Source organism: Falco punctatus, assembly GCF_963210335.1.
Source record: "Falco punctatus genome assembly, chromosome: 6".
NCBI classification, from domain to species: domain Eukaryota; kingdom Metazoa; phylum Chordata; class Aves; order Falconiformes; family Falconidae; genus Falco; species Falco punctatus.
In genome coordinates, this window is record NC_137585.1 from 2,642,153 (window position 1) to 2,658,270 (window position 16,118).

Consider the following 16,118-nt stretch of genomic DNA (forward strand, 5'->3'; position numbering starts at 1 on the left):
AAAAGGGCAGCTGCATGCTGTATTTTGAAATTTTCCGGACTTTGTCATTTGAGTGTAGCTGGCAGGTGTAAAATTACGTTATTCCTTGAAGTTTCTTTTCCCGCCCCCCCCCCCCTTCAAGTTACAATAATTAGTACCCTTTTTTGATGGTTCTGATGTGACTGTGTTTTGCACAGTAAGCAGTTGATTTTATGCTGATGAGCTTCATGAATGTGCCTTTTTTTTCCACTCTGCAGAGTTTTTTGGATGAGAACATAAAGCTATATTACCAGCTGCTACTCTTAGCTGGAAAAAATGCCTTATCTAGATGGGAAATTCAGCTGACAGACAGAAGATAAATGCTGTTAGGTTGATTTCCTCCTCCCCTACCATCATTGTAGTGTTGCATTGTCTCAGGTTTTGATTTTTAATTTTTTTTTTTTTGTGATTTGTTGGAAATTTAAAAACCTCGTTTCAGAAAATGAAATGGGATTATTTTTGCATTCATCAGAACTGTTGTATTCCCAAGATGAAATAGGTAAAGCTGTTCAATATCACTGAACAAAACCTAGAAATATAATAGGGCCTTTTTTGCTTTTAATGGAGCTTTATGCCTGGATAGCCAGAGTCTTCTGGTGTTTGTCTAGTCTGATGCTAACCTAGACTTCTCCTCTCATCTGAAATGTTCATAAGGGATCTCAGAACAGTTTAGCCATGTCCCTGTCTGTCTGTTCCTTGTCGTGTCAGTCTGTGTCATGGCCCCCCCCCCAAGTTTACTAGGTTGCCATTAGTGGCTTTAAGTTCTGAGTGGCATCTTGGGAAAGGGTTTCCCCAGGTCTTGAATGATTGTTATGTAATGTAGAGCCAGGTGGTTACCCATCTTTGTTAGATTTATCACACTGAAGAGTTGAAATTTTCAGAGGGAAGTGTAGGTCATGTCGTAACCCAAATAAAAATGAGTGAACATTCTTCATTGCTGAAATGAAAATGAGCTTTGCTTTCACAAAACAATGCTTACAGACAGTTTATCTTCTGTACTTTCAGCTCTGGCAACAGTACATGAACAACAGATGTCAAAAGTTTCAAAATCACAGAGACACATCCTCTGAACCTGTCGTTCATGCTGTAACTCATTTATATAATCATATTTAAGCTGTATTTGGTTACTCACACACACTGCAATTTGTGTTATTTATTCTGTTCATTAAATTTACATGCTGTGTATTTTCTTTACCTCTGGATTTGCTAATTGTCGTAGCATTGCCATGGCTACATTTTTATCATAACTTAACATCCCTAGGATGTTACTGAGATACCTATTATCAAAATTACCTTGGTCTCCAGACTATGTGCACTTAAATCTTAACAAGTTGTTATAAACCTATCATGGTATTTACTGTACAGCTAATCCAAATCTAATGCCCTCTTCTTATTCAAAGGAAAGCTTGTCCTACCCATAATTCATTTATACTGTGCCAGCTGGCAAAGCTTCTATCTATCTAGGTCTCCCAGGCACCTGGTTTCGCTATAGTGGCTTTGTTGAAAAAAATCTCCTTTATGTGACCACTGCATTTTCCGGTAGTCTGTACTGTGATCTCATTGAAGGAATTGGTCCATTTTTTTTATTTTTGTTTCATGGCTCTGGGAGCTTTTTTGCCTCCCACAGAATTTCGGTAGCGAGGGATGAATTTAACAATGTCTGATAGAGAATTTTAAGATAAGGTATGTTTAGACGTACTTTCAGTGGAAACCATTCAGGATACTTAAGTTTTTATGTGTATGTGCATAAATGCATAGTAACTTAGATTAATAACTTTGGATTTCTGAATTAGTTTGCTATCTGTGTTATTTCATTTTGGGAGTGGAAGCTGGTTGACTTAATACAAAATGTCAAAGTGCTGTGCAGCTTTTATGTGTTCTTCTTGCTTTTGAGAATCTTTTCAGTTTAATAATGTAGTGCAGAAGAAAAACTTATGCCACTATGTATTATAGTTCCAGTCAATTCCAGAACAAGAAGCAAGAGTGTTTCAGCAGCACTGGAAGCACACAGAGGCTATGGAAGCTCCTTAGCTGATTCAGCAAGACTCTGACCACCCTAATGTAACTTTGACATTTGCTCTGCTTTTAAGTCTGAAGTGTTATGCATTTGTGGAGTTCTTACATAGCAAGGGATATACACTGTTCAAGGCTGTAAAGGTTTTTCTTCTTTTGTTTTATTCAGCTTTTTAAAAAAATGCGTACAGTTTTCCATTTCAATAATATGTCCTTGGTGAACTGTATGTAGCTATTACAGCACTAAGATGCAATACTACGGTCATTGTTTTGTTTTGTTTGTTGTGTGTTTTTTTTTTTTTTTTTCTTTTCCTGTAGGTGAAAGCATTTTAGTTTGCAAGCCCTCAGAAAGATCAAAAGGAACAGCTCTGCTTCAGGGATCTCTCAAGCCTGTTTGCAGTTGTTTGCTTAGAAGAGAAGGGGAAGGTGTTGCTTCTAGCATGAAAAGAGCAATACTTGAGGTACGGGATACACAGAGAGGGGTTAGAACTGTGCTTGCACTCTTGTAACTATAGGATGGTTTCTTTTGTGACAGCATCAGATGTTTTCTGTGCACTTTCTTTCTCTTCTTTTTTCTCCTGTTTCAACCCAGGCAGCTTCAGAAGAAAATCACCGGTGTCTGCCAGCTTGCTTCAGTAGTCAGCATTTTGTTTGGTATATTTCAGTCTCTGCTTGCTGCAGATTAGGATGTGAGCATGCTCGAACAGGGGCTACTAAGCTTTGCTTTTGCATTTAGATATACTCAAACTGCAGTCAGAAGTAAGTGTAATTATTAAACTTCATGTGTGACCTGACAGTCTTAACTGGGAGATACTTGTAAATTATTGATCCCAGAGGCTTTGTAGACTGAACTGGGCCATAACGACATTTGTAGAATGTTGTAGGGTTCCTTATTTCCCCCTCACCTACCTCTTTTGCACAGAAATTATTTGAATTTTGTAAATACATTTTTGGTGAACAAACAGGTATGGTACTCAATTTGGTTCCTCTATCCCACCCTCCCCTGTAGAGTTCCCACAGGAGTAGAAAGGACTAAAAGGGTGTTACTCCACATAGGTGAGCTTATTTCTTTTTCCAAAGCTACTTTTGGGCTTGAACTGAGCTTAGATTCTTTAAATGCAGTTTGTTTGCTGTACTACTACTGTCTTCTGAAGGCTGCTGTGGTACTCAGAAGTTGGTTGTGATTTCATACGATTTTGAATTTTTAGCAGACGATGGGATTTTGTAACTGCTTTTTTCTACATAAGAGCTATCTAAAAGATGGGGGTTCCTTTTTGGTGGTGTTGCTTTATAACACGAAAAAATCCATTGTAGGCTAAAACCCCAGTGTTGGCTCAGCAAAACACCTAGGACTGGTCACAAATATAAACTATTACTATGTGTATGTCCGCTATCAAAATAAGATTTTATAATTAATTCCTTCCTGTAGCTTAGTTCTCTTACTTCTACCTAAGGTGTCTTAAGTTCTTGCCAAGAAACATCCTTAAAGGTTGGCAGTTGCTTTGCCTCATGTTCCCCTCTCATGCTGATTCTTTAAAACTCAGGGATCTGATGGATCAATCTCTTTGATTCTCTAATCTGATGTTCTATTCTACTGCTTCTCTGGAAATAGGAACAAGTAGTTTTCTTCAACAGGTCATAGTGGGGGGAGTGGCCAGCACTCCAGATGATGTGCAGACCTACGCTTCTTGCACTCTTCTTGCATCCAGCTTGAAAGAAAGCAAGTGGGGAAATGAGAAAGCACAAGACAAAGTGCAGACTGGACCTATTGAGGCTTGTGTGGCATGGTTGCTGGAAAATGAGTTCATTCAGGTTCTGGACTCCGGCAATGATGTGAAAGGTAATGTTAGTGTTCTTCCCAGTGATTGCAGTTAGCAGTTTTGAATCAGTAAATCTTCTGCAGCTGGGTAATGTTCAATATAATGAACATTTATAATGAGGACTTCTGTGCATTTTTGTTTTTATTTTAAAGTATCATGTGTATCATGAATATTTTAGCTTTCTGGAGGGTGTATTGATACCTGCTTTAACATTTTTTGCATGCATGTGTTCTTGGAAGGCCTCTCTCTGCACGTCACCTCTGAGACTCATGTGTCCTGGTCTACAAATTCCCAAAACAGCTTTAAACAAGGCATACTTTTACCACAGCATTTGTGCACTGTAGACTATGATTTTTGCCTTTCTGAAGAAGAACCAGTACATTCTAAGAGAGTACGGGTCTGTTCTAGAACTGCTTGGTATACATGGTTGCACTTTTTCCTGATTTTGCTGTTTTCTTAAAATGGCTAAGGATGAGACTCTTCCAGGAATAGAAAGAATCCCCATTACAGGTTGATTTGTATCTCTCTTTTAAGAAAAGATAATAGGAGATATTTAGTGTTCCTAAGAAAGGAATACCCAAAATGGTAACTCCTAGGTAGGTTGGCAGATGGGATTCCAGTGTTTTCTGTTCAAGTAGCTATCAGAACTGTTAGTCTGAGTAGTTGGAGGGATCCAAGCTTGTGATCTGGCCTCTGGAAAAGACTAGTTTAGACTTAGGCAAGTCTAAACCTTTTATTGTTCCTATTTTTCTGTCCTCGGAATGGAGAAATATGCTATTTCTTGAAAAAGCGGTTGGAAAAAGTTAGTAGAATTGATATCTGTAAAATACATTGCAACCTGAAAATGAGATATAAACTTGTACTAAATGTTCCTCTGTGTATTTTTATTTTTTGAACAGCAAAAGTTTATCATCCAACACATCTTGGCTCAGCTACTCTTTCCTCTTCTCTTTCACCAACTGAAGCCATGGAAATCTTTGCTGACCTGCAGCGAGCTATGAAAAGCTTTGTTCTGGAGAATGATCTGCATATTGTCTATCTAGTAGGTTCCTCAATCTGTGTTTTGTATTTTGTACTGCCAAAACTAAGGAAAGGAGAGGAAGCCCAATGCAGAATTTTTGAGTGCTCCGTGAATGCAGGGGGGGTTTCTTGGGCTTTGCTTAGCTCATCCTTCATGAAGAAAGTTTTCTAAATTGAATGTTCTTCAGAACTGGTCTGTTCCCAGACTGTCTGTTATGTAGGCAGGTGCTGCATGTCTGTCTGAGCCCATTGCTATCACTCTTGACTTTGAAAGATTTCAGAACTTTGGGTGGAGGATAGTGGTAATTTTTTGGAGACACTTGAAGTTGATGAAACAAACTGGGTTTGTTGTGTGTTTGGTATCAGCAGGCTGCCCCTCAGAGTGCTTTTGGAGGCTCAGAAAACTTTTTAGGTTTTAGCATCTGTTTTGCCTACAGAAAGCCTCAGAGAACTACACTGCTTTCTTCCTGTGGGTGGGCCTTTCTTTGGTTCAGTAACGGTGAAATTCGTCTCTGATTTAGTTTACTTGCTTGGTGATGCTGCCAGGGCTAAAGAAAGGAATGCAATAAATTTTTTGAATGGAGAAAATTCCAAAATTTGTCAAGATTTATGTGCATATACAGTTTAAAAGCTAAGCAATGCTATTTAAGACCTTTGGAGAGGAAGCCATGAACCTGTGAAGATTAGTGAGGAAACAAGATGGAGTTGCAGTGAACATCTTGGGATTCATGGCTGCCAGAGGCCTGTCATGCAATCGTCATCCAAAATTGACGATCATCTTTAGCCTCTTTAAGTATTAAGTATATTCTCTTTACCAGGCTGATAAATCAAAGACAAAATTTGGGCATCTTGCCTGAAAAAGAAAGTTCACTCCAAGGAGAATATGCTTGCAGTTACAGGAGTTGTTAAGCTAAGGGGACAGGGGAAGGCAAGAGTCTGAGGGTGCCTGTTTCTTCTTGGTGTGTTCATTAACCTAGTTATTGGCTGATAATGATAGATTTTTTAATATTTTTTTTTTTGTCTACTAGTGTCCCATATGTACTCATATCTCTGTTTTAGAGGACCACCTTATATTTTGTTGTATTGTTGCTAGGCAAAGTGGACTGTTTTGTGTCGTGCACCAGTGATATTTTTTTTTTCCTGTTTGCATCTCCAAAACAGAAAAAAAAAAAGGATTACTTCTGTTTGTATTCTGGGGTAGAGACAGTGGTGGCAATAAATTTTTTTCACCCTGTACTTTTTAATTGCAGGAGCTTGTCTAATGTTATTTTAAATCAAATACACTGTTGAACAAAATGTTCTTGAGATTCCCTTCCATTAAGCTAGCCTAAAACACTTTCTTGCAAGTCTGTTCATTTTCAAGGCCGAAGGTCTATTTGGTTTTGGTGTGGGTTTTTTTTTGTTTTTGTTTTTGTTTTTTTTTAAAGAACCAGTTGTTCTCCGTGAGTTCCTGATGGGCTACAGGGAAATTATCTGCCATAATGCTTTTTAATTCTCTCAGGCTTCAGTCTTTCTACTTGTACAAACATGAGGCTGAATTCCAAGACCTTGAATTTTAGAAAAGTTGATTAAAACAAATAAGTATTCACTAGGTTAGGAAAAGAGTTTTTTTCTTTAAAGAAAAAAAAACAACAAAAAAACCCAACAAGCAACAAAAGACAATCCCCCACCTTAATAACTCTTGTTCTTCTCAGCAGATGAAGGGGCATGGATGATTTACAACTACGTAGGCATCTGGTATTCTATATTATGTTAAATGCTCCCCAACAGCTGTTAGTTATTTTAAAATAATTAATCTTGCAGTGTATCAATACAGACATGAAGACATTTTGTCTCCTTATACTGAAATTGACTCTGTGCTCTCTGAATAATAACAGAATTGGTTTTCTGTCTCAAAGTGTGTGCATGCTCTGGATGGCTGTTTTTAGTGTTTATAAAAGCTGAGATTTCGTGTACTTTAGGTAAACAAAAGCTTCAATGAATTCTGGCAAAATCTGTGTTCCTTCCTGCTTTATCAGATGCTGCGGCCGTGGCTAGTGTGATTGCTAGTGGTTTAAGAGGTTGATAGATATCTGTCAGTTCTATTAAAAAAAGAATAAGGTTCTGCTAAAGGGAAATAAAAATGCAAAAACTTAAAAATCTTCTAGTGGCTTGGATTTAGCCAAATCTGACAAAGATTCCAAATTGTTAAATCATTAGTACCTGTATGAGTCAGATCTTTTTAGTACAAATATTAAAAAAACTATAAGAGCTTTTACTTTCTTCAGGGTACGTGGTTATGACTCAGTGCCTCTGAGTAGTGCGTAGGATGCTCTAACCACATTCTCTAGGCCTAGGCTGCATTTTTGTTTACCCAGAGCTCTGTTCTGTTTGTTTCTCTGAAACAGTTTTTTTGCATTGTCTTATTTTCTTTAGGTCACCCCAGTGTATGAGGAGTGGACCACAATTGATTGGTACCAGTTTTTCTGCTTATGGGAGAAGCTGCCTGCTTCAATGAAACGTGTGGCTGAGCTGGTGGGGATTGAAGAAGGTTTTCTGGCTCGCTCTGTAAAGGGCAAAATCACAGCTAAAACAGATAAACAGCATAGACAAATGGCCATCCACAAAAGGTAGTCACAAATGGGTGTGAATGTGCAAAGACTAGAGGCTATAACGTGTGGAGCGGATAGGCTCTGTGTCTGTTTCCAGGAACTGGCTGTCTTGTGGAGTGAGCTGATAGCTCAGAGAACCTGGACCAGGTCTGCTCTGGACTGAGTGCGCTGCTGGCATGAGATGTTTGTGCTGATGTTTTGGGAAGCCATCTTCTTTGTTTCTTTTGTATGCTATGCTACAGAACCATTCTGTTCTATGCTAACATAGTGCATTTTGCCATGTACAATAATGTGCCCTGGACGATTATTTTATTTCTGTATGTCCTACTTCTACAGGTTTTTCACCAGTCTTGCCCTTCTGGATTTAATCAGTGAGGTCCCCTTAAAGGATATGACCCAGAAATATGGCTGTAGTCGTGGCCAGCTTCAATCCTTGCAGCAATCTGCTGCCACCTATGCAGGTGAGTTGTCTGGGCAAAATACCCCGGGAATCTTAGGCTAGTCTTTGTTCTTTCCTTCCAGATATGGTGATAAGATAGCCACAGTGTGGTACTAACAACAGTCAGTGTTGTAAAACCACTTCCAGCTTTACAGCTTGATCTGTGGTTGCCCCTGCTTTGAGGTGGACCCACAGAGCGTGCTGTGGGAAGGGGACCATCTTAGTGGAATCAAGCAGTACTGTAGCATGCTGAGGTCTGTGGAAATCATCTGTATATGTGCAGGAATATAGTTTGTTCAGTACTAAGTATGGAAATAAGTACAAGTCCATTCTGAAGTTTTCCTCTGTCAGGTAAGAGTACCTTGCAGCATGGGTGAAGTTTGGGGTCTTTAAGACTTAGCATGGCTTTCTCCTGGTTGCCAAATTAATTGGCTAGGTAGTATAAGTTTATAGTTTTCAAAACAGGGTGAGTAGTTTCTGGGTCATTTATCACCAGATAACAAGAGGTCTGATAGCTGTCACCTTTAACTTAACTTCCTTAAGAGGGCTGTGTAGGAGCAGAAGTAACAGCCCATCGTGTGACTGAGATTTTTTTTTCCTTTTCTGTTGTCTAAGTCCTCCATTACTCCATAAGCAGGTCTTCAATTTTTAAGACAGTTTTAGCTCAACTTGCGAAACCCTATGTGTGGGTGCAGCATGAGTCAAAGCCCTAAAATGAAAAGGTCACGCCAACTGATGCAGGGTTGTTTAAATTAATTCTGGTAGTATAAATAACTTTTTGTCGTAGCAGTTTCATAATTCTCTATTCCTGGTGTTAATAATTCTCAAAAAAGTAAATTGGGGAGTAAAATGAACTATATGACATGACATATAGTTAAGAGATATGATAAAAATTGTATTTTATAATCACTGTAAAAATAGTGAGGGGTGCTGTGTGTTTCAGTTATTTTCATATTCTGTAGATGCAGCCTGTTGAGTAAGAAACTATCTTTTACCTGCGCTTTTCCTCCTCCTGTGCACTGGGACTGCAGTTGTAACCTTTATCATCAGCTTTGCTACTTCCTGTGACGCTGTCAGTAACTGAAGGTTTGCAGACCAAGTTCTGCTCTTATGGATGTCAGTGCTGGCTTCCCTCAAAGATCTGTGGCTTCTCTTAGTGCCTCTCATCACTGCTTTTTCTGTCTTCTTTTCTTCAGTGTGTTTGCTTCATAGGACTCCTGTTACAGGATATGCATGTGCTTCACACTTTCAGGATTAGCATCTTTGAAAAAGCAATGTCATTCAGAATTTCTACCTCACTGATAAACTAGTCAATTCTAGATTAAGTGGGGTTCTGCGAGACCAGCTCCTAGTCATAGTTACAATAAACGTGTTAGTTTCTGTAAGTAATGGGAAGGTGAGAAATGTGAAGTGAATGCTGATTCAGATGCAGGGGAAAAAATGGATCCAGCTTAGAACTGGAGCTGGAGTTAAGACGCTGATGTAACTTCTGTGTTCCAGGAATGATAACGGTTTTCTGTAATCGACTGGGCTGGCACAACATGGAGCTGTTGCTCTCTCAGTTCCAGAGCCGCCTCACTTTTGGGGTTCATAGGGAGCTTTGTGACCTGGTACGAGTGTCTCTGCTGAACGCACAGCGTGCTAGGATGCTTTACAATGCTGGCTTTGTCACAGTGGCTGATCTTGCTAAAGCCAGTCCTGATGATGTGGCAACTGCTCTGAAGAATTCAGTACCATTCAAAAGGTGAGAAATCAGTAAGTCCAGAAGTCAAGTAAAGGAGTTTGTTTGTAAGGTGAAGGATTACAGGATGAAACTTGTAATAAAATTCAGCAACCTTTTGGGACTTGGTACCAAATGTTAGTTAGAAATAACTTCTAGGTCTCTTTGAACACAGTCATTCCATGATTATTTTGAAATTAATAGAAGCATCTTTTATTTGCAGCGTAAGTTTGAGAGACCTAAATTTTCTTCTTACTCATCTTTTCAATGCACTGCTTAGTCCTGGGAGAATTGTTAGTGCTTTCTGGAGACCTTTTGCTGCCTCTAAAAGGCAGCCCCCCCATATGATCAAATGAGTTCATGAATTATTACTGTATATCATTTGAGATTCTCTTGTGATTTCATATTAGTGCAGTGACAAGTTGGACTGTGCCATGACAACTGTCTGGTTCATGCTCCTGAAGTTTCCTTTCTTTGGAAAACAGTGCATGGAGAAGGATTGATTCAGACCTGGATCTTGCACTAGTAGGGAGCTGGGAGTCACCTGGGGTTCATGTTTGGAGACACAAACCTGGGAATGCTTCTGGGGTATGCAGCCAGTAATATCTTACATTGCCATCAATTCACATACAGAAAACTGAAATAGTTATTTTGTGTTAAGTGCATTATATTTTGAATACAGTGCTTCTGTGAGACTGTGAAGCTAATTGAAATGGGAACAGAGCAGAATAGTGCCAGTAGTTTGCGGTGTTTGTTATTTACATCTGTCTGTTACCTTTCCTATAGTGTTCGCAGGGCTATCGATGAGGATGAAGAATCAGCAGAGGAGCGTCGGACTGTGCGTAGCATCTGGATGGCTGGAATGAAAGGCTTAACTGAAAGAGAAGCAGCTTCCCTCATTGTGGAGGAAGCCAGGGGACTTCTCCAGCAGGATTTGGCACTGATGGGAGTGCAGTGGAACCCAGAGTCTGTCCTTCAGACCGATACATCTTTTGTGATCAGCAGTAAGTCAGAACTGGAAGACCGACTACATAGATCAAATGGAGAGCAGTCTTCTGAGTCTTCAAGGGTGTTAAACAAAAAAGGGTACAGAGCTGAACATCGTAATGGCCTTGGTTCTCAGACTGGAAACGTATCAAATATTAAAAAGGGATATAAAAGGCGACTAAGTGGCAGTACAGAAGATTCCAGATTTGGGAGTGAAGTCCCAGGCAGGAGACAGGCTCGAGCAGAGGAAGGCAATGATGATATTGTGTACAGTGCTCGAAAAAGGCCATATATGTGCAGAGATAATGAAAACGTAGAGAGAATTTCTCTGGTCAGAGGTAAGATGGATTCCAGGAGAGCAATTCCAGAACTCCCTACTGAAAAAGGAAAAATGCCAACATTGAGAACAAAGTCTTCAGCCTCTAGATTGACAAAAAGTACAGACATGCACTTAAACCAGAATAGGAATAAAAATACTGCTTCAAAACTGCAGAGGTCGCTTCTTGAAGATTTAAATATACTTAGCATAGACATACAAAAGCCTCCTGCTTTCCACTCTACCATCTCTACAGATAATTTTTTTTCAGACCAAAATAATAAGGAGTTTATGGAAACAGGGTCTGTAACTCATAAAGTCTCAGATTCTGCACATACGGGAGAAATTAATCTTGGGAGGAAAGATAAAATGGAAGGATTATGTATAGAGCCTACCACCACTAACGAAGGCACGCCTAAGGGGAGAGCATGTTTTCAGGCACCTGTTGCATTGCAGGGTACTCTGCACATCGGTGTGGAGACACATAATATTATAGGAAGTCTAGTAATACCTGGTAGTGCTAGGACACAGAGAGATGAAAATACTGATGATAAGCAGAATAATATTAATAAAATGCAAACAGATGCGAGCTGTGCTGAGGTGATGGTTGGTAAGCAGCAGATGGCTTTAGACACAGTTCATGGTAATGTAACTGCTAGCCGCTCTGGAAGCGGACATGTCTATTGTGGCAGTAGGATACAGAAGCCCGTGCATTTTTGTCCAGGTGAGGATAAATTGTGCCATATTCAGATTCAGAATGGTGGCAAAAATGGGAGTGTAAAGCCCAATGGAATATTGTTACAAGCTGGAGCACTGCAGAAAGCCAACAGTCATCCTAACAATTTCCCGACAGACTCTCTAGTAAAATCCAGAGGTGTTTGCAGTGCAGATGGTGTTCAGAATGGTCCATCCTCTGATCTGATTTCTGACTCTAGAGACTTTGAAGACAGTTTCCAGTTGGATACTCAAACTGAGATGATAATAAAACAGGAGGGAGCAGCTGGAATCACAGGACAGCAGGGAATACAAGGTTCAGAACTGGCAGCAATACCATGGCAGAAAATCTCCAAGAAACTATGCACTTCATGGACTGAGAATGCTACTGATGAAAGGCTGGCTGCAACAGTTAGGAAACTGGGCTTATCGAGTGTTGTTACAACAAATAATGTTAAAAAAACCACAGCTCAGCAGTGCAGTGATAAATTTTTGGAGTCTGGAGGCCTTAATTTACAGCCTGTAGCAAAGGAAATCGAATCTGCACCTTGCCTTAAAGAAAGTGATTTGACAGTGACTGACTCCCAGCTACACAGTTTTCTAAAAGGTTACCAGACCCAAAATTCAGTAGTGAAAGGGGACAGTGTGTCTGAAGGCCTTAATAAAGCAACGTCCCCTTTTGGTGGGGAGCACATTGTACAAGTAGAATGCCACCCTGTCCCCGACACAAGCCTGAATATGAGCGATAGCTTGCTGTTTGATGATAGCTTCAGTAATGTCGGTGACCTTTCAGCTGTTCGCATCATGGAAGCTGACAGAAAGGACCCTGTGGAGAAGCAAGAGGCTTTGCTTCCTCCAAATGGTCTTTTGCAGAACCTAAGGCCTGTTCAGAATAAACTTGATGTCAGTGGCAATCAAAAAAAGCATGAGGATCCTGTGCAGCATAATAATGTGTCTCTAGCATTCTCTGATCTAACAGCTGAAGTTTTAGATCATGCAAACTCCCCATCTTTTCTGGAAGATCTTCCTTTTACATTTCACAGTCAGTCAGGATTAAGAAACCCAGTGATTTGTAACAATGACCCCAGACCAAAGGATTTAGTAGAAGATCAAGTTGAAAAGCTCCAGAGAAGTCAGCAAGCTTTAGACAAGAAAACCCATCCAGTGGCGTGGACTGAACACTCCCTTGAACTAATAAGCCCAGGACTGCAGGATGTATTAGACAAATGGCCTAGTCCCTCAGGCATTGAACCTGCTTTAGTAAGCTCCTGTTTGAAAGAAAAGTTGGTTGCTCCTATTGTTAATCGAGAGCCAGATCCAGTTTTTGAATCTGACTGTTGTCAGCCACAGCCTTTGCCCACTTGCCAGGATTTAAAAAGCTCTTTCAAGGCAAAAGAAAACAAAATGGAGAACTCAGATCTTCAGAAAACAGACTGTCTAATACTTCAACTCCAGGAAAGCAACAGAACATCCTGCCCTCCACCAGACAGGCATAACGAGTTTATTCCTCCAACACCCCCCGAAGAGCTCTTTCCAGAGAGTTCTGCTTCTCTCTCTGTGAAATCTGCAAGGGAGAGACAAGTCACCTGCATGAATGAAGGGCAGCTGTTTCAGCCAGAGCAGAATAAAGAGGGCAGTGCAGAGCAGCAGGTAAAAACATCCCAGGTCGATTTTGGGAACGTAGGCCTAACTGAGAATGATGAGATAAAAGATGATTCCACTGTAGACGAAGGCTTTTCACTGCGGCTATCCCAGGATGTTTTTCCACTTGTTCCTTTAAGTGCTGAAAGTTTCACTATTATTGATGTAGCAAGTGACAAAGCACTTTTCCAGACGTTTGTTGCAGAATGGAAGGAGAAGAACAGATTCTCCATCTCTGTGGCGTGTGAAAGAACAAAAAGTCTTTTGTCTCCAAAATCAACGATTGGTGGCAAATTCAAAAAAGGTCAGTTCAGTGTTCCAGTGCATTGTTTTTTGAACAGCAGGGTGGCATCTTCAGCTTAAAGCAGGAGTGGAGAAGGAAAGGGTTTGCAAAAAAGGAGGAAAATAACTGATATTAATTGAATATTATCAGTCTCAGTAAAGCAAAGGACCCAAGTGTTAGTAGAGGTTGGAGAATTTGGTCTAAGTCTTTTCACTGGCGGGTCTTTGGTGATAGAAATTAAGTGTTAGCGGCTTGTTTGTATGTAAAAACATGTAAATATTGGTAACGTTTCATTGTGTATCTAATTTTGAAATGGACTTACATTGTGCAGTCCCTTTATCACCTGTATCTTTCCATGTCATAAACAAGTTTTAGCATATTGTAGAAATGAATAATATATTTAACAGTAAACTGTACAGATTGTTCAGGGTTTCACTGAGCAGTGGTACTTTCAGGACTGCCTCTGAACCAAGGTCAAATATTTTCTAGTTTGCAAGAAGTAAACTTGGTTCAATATATGCATGTGTGAAATTCAGATCAATGTCTGGGTTGTTGCAATATTGCTGCTTTTTTTTTTTGCACAGAAGTGTTCGTATGCTGCAGTTTTCTGCTGCTGTATAAGCATACTCTTCCTTTAAAATAACAAGATAAAGCAGAGTCAGATTCTTCACTGTCATATTGCCGTAACAACAACAAAATTTCTTAACTATCAAAATATATTTTTGACAGACAAATGTGAAATATTTTATTTCAGAGGGAAATAAAACTCTTGAAATAAAACTCTGTCTCAACTCTTGAAGAGATTGCTGTGAAAGGCCAGAGTTTTATAAGGATGCTGTATGGGTGGTTGCTTCTTTTAAGAGAAAGTTTTACTTTTCTGGAGTTTTGCTATATTCCCCCCCACCCCCAAAGAAACACAGATTTTTCTACCTATAGATAAAAATGAAGGTATATATTCAACTTGTGAGAGATTTAGATTCAACTGAAAATTTACATTTTCAGGATCTAAACTGTATTTATAGATGCCATTTTATAATTGTAATTTTAAAATTATTCCTTTAGCAAATTCTCCTCAGTGGACGAAAGTTAAAGATGATGGATTTCCTGTCCAAGGCTGTGAAGACATCTTGGTAGTTGGACTGGCAGTATGTTGGGGTGGAAGAGATGCCTACTATATCTCTTTGCAGGAGATACAAGACCAGACGGGTAAGTGAGCAGACAGGCTGTGCTGTGTTACATGACACTGCATTTCAAGAAAGCACCTTCAACAGATTTGTACTTGAAAGTGTTTTGAGTGTCCCAGACCCAGCTCAGTTGTGTGATGGAGTAATTTACCATACTACTCAGCAGTCTTAAGCGTTCAACACCCTTGAATGTGTTGCTGTGGATACATCTGTTCTGCTTGTATAATAAGGCTAGGTAATTTGCTCAAGCACTGGACTGCTAAGCATGCATATGGCTAAAATGTTGCTCACTCCCATGTTTTGTTCAGCTTACTTGCTTTTCCTCTTTTAACCTTTTCCAATTATTGCTCTCCAGAACAAATCTGATGCTAGAATGCTGACCGTAACACAATCTGTGCTACCTGCTCATGACTAGGGTTTAATTTCTGGCTATCCTTTGTTTAGCAGTACAGACACAGCATATTGCTTTTGGGAGCCTTCTCTGGTTTGATAAAATACGTAATGTCAGTGTAGATTTATTTCTGTTTGTTCACAGTCCAGCTGTAGTTCTTGTGCCTTAGATGATTGCTTTGAAGATTTTTCTCTTGCCTTTCTTATCACACAGTGGGTAAAAAGATGGTTTTTCCTTTTATTTTCTGCCTTAGAAATCAGTATGAGTTTGGCACCACCACCTTTGGACAAAAACCTATCTGTAACAGAGAGACTGTATCATCTGCAGCTCTACCTGCAGAAGCCCAAGCAGGAGCGCTCACTTGTCATGTATAACTTCATTCAGCACTACAAGACTCTGGTGATGGCTTGTGGCATCTCCTTGGAAGGAAGTTTTGAGGACCCAAAGGTTTGCAGGATTAAGAATTTTCACTTGGGTAAAACTGTAAATTTAAACATACCAGTGGAAAGATAGGAGTACCTTCTGGTACTTTCCTTCTGTTATTTAGATTTGAATAGGCACACCTGTCAGGGGGTTTAGGGACATTTTCTTCCAGTGGGAAATCTAGAACAGTATTTAGAGGAGATTCTTTTCCTGTTTGTTCATGGTGCCCGCAAGAGAAACAGAGCAGGTTCAGCGATAGGTTAACACATTAGTCTTTCACATCTGATTGCTTGAGTGAGGAGGATGAGGTTAAATCTCTCCCCTGTCCCAATGGACAGGACGGAACTCTTGTTTTGAAGAAGCCTGGGACTGAAATGGCAGAAGTGCTTCTGGTCAGATTATTGATTCTGAGAGCAGAAGACTTTGTAAGCAAAAGATTTACTCACTATGTGTGTGGACCACCTTGCTACTCCTATTTTCTTAAAACAGAACAAAGTTTACATGTAATTACCAAAGGTTTGGGTACCACTTATAACTCGAAACACTAGAAGGAGGTAA

General features: G+C 39.8%; 1 protein-coding gene across 9 annotated transcripts in view; it reads left to right on the forward strand.

Annotated features, from left to right (window-relative positions):
* POLQ (DNA polymerase theta) overlaps positions 1-16,118 on the forward strand; it is a 68,525-nt gene that overhangs the window by 20,867 nt on the left and 31,540 nt on the right. For all 9 annotated transcript variants that reach the window (XR_013928742.1, XR_013928743.1, XR_013928744.1 and 6 more), the window contains 9 exons: positions 2,350-2,492; positions 3,667-3,871; positions 4,751-4,893; positions 7,287-7,480; positions 7,799-7,923; positions 9,402-9,645; positions 10,408-13,583; positions 14,625-14,768; positions 15,391-15,584. Coding sequence is in view for 6 of the 9 variants with exons in the window: in XM_080391187.1 (XP_080247313.1) it covers positions 2,350-2,492; positions 3,667-3,871; positions 4,751-4,893; positions 7,287-7,480; positions 7,799-7,923; positions 9,402-9,645; positions 10,408-13,583; positions 14,625-14,768; positions 15,391-15,584 (4,568 nt within the window). In the remaining 3 variants the exon portion in view is untranslated. The remainder of the gene's footprint in view (positions 1-2,349; positions 2,493-3,666; positions 3,872-4,750; positions 4,894-7,286; positions 7,481-7,798; positions 7,924-9,401; positions 9,646-10,407; positions 13,584-14,624; positions 14,769-15,390; positions 15,585-16,118) is intronic.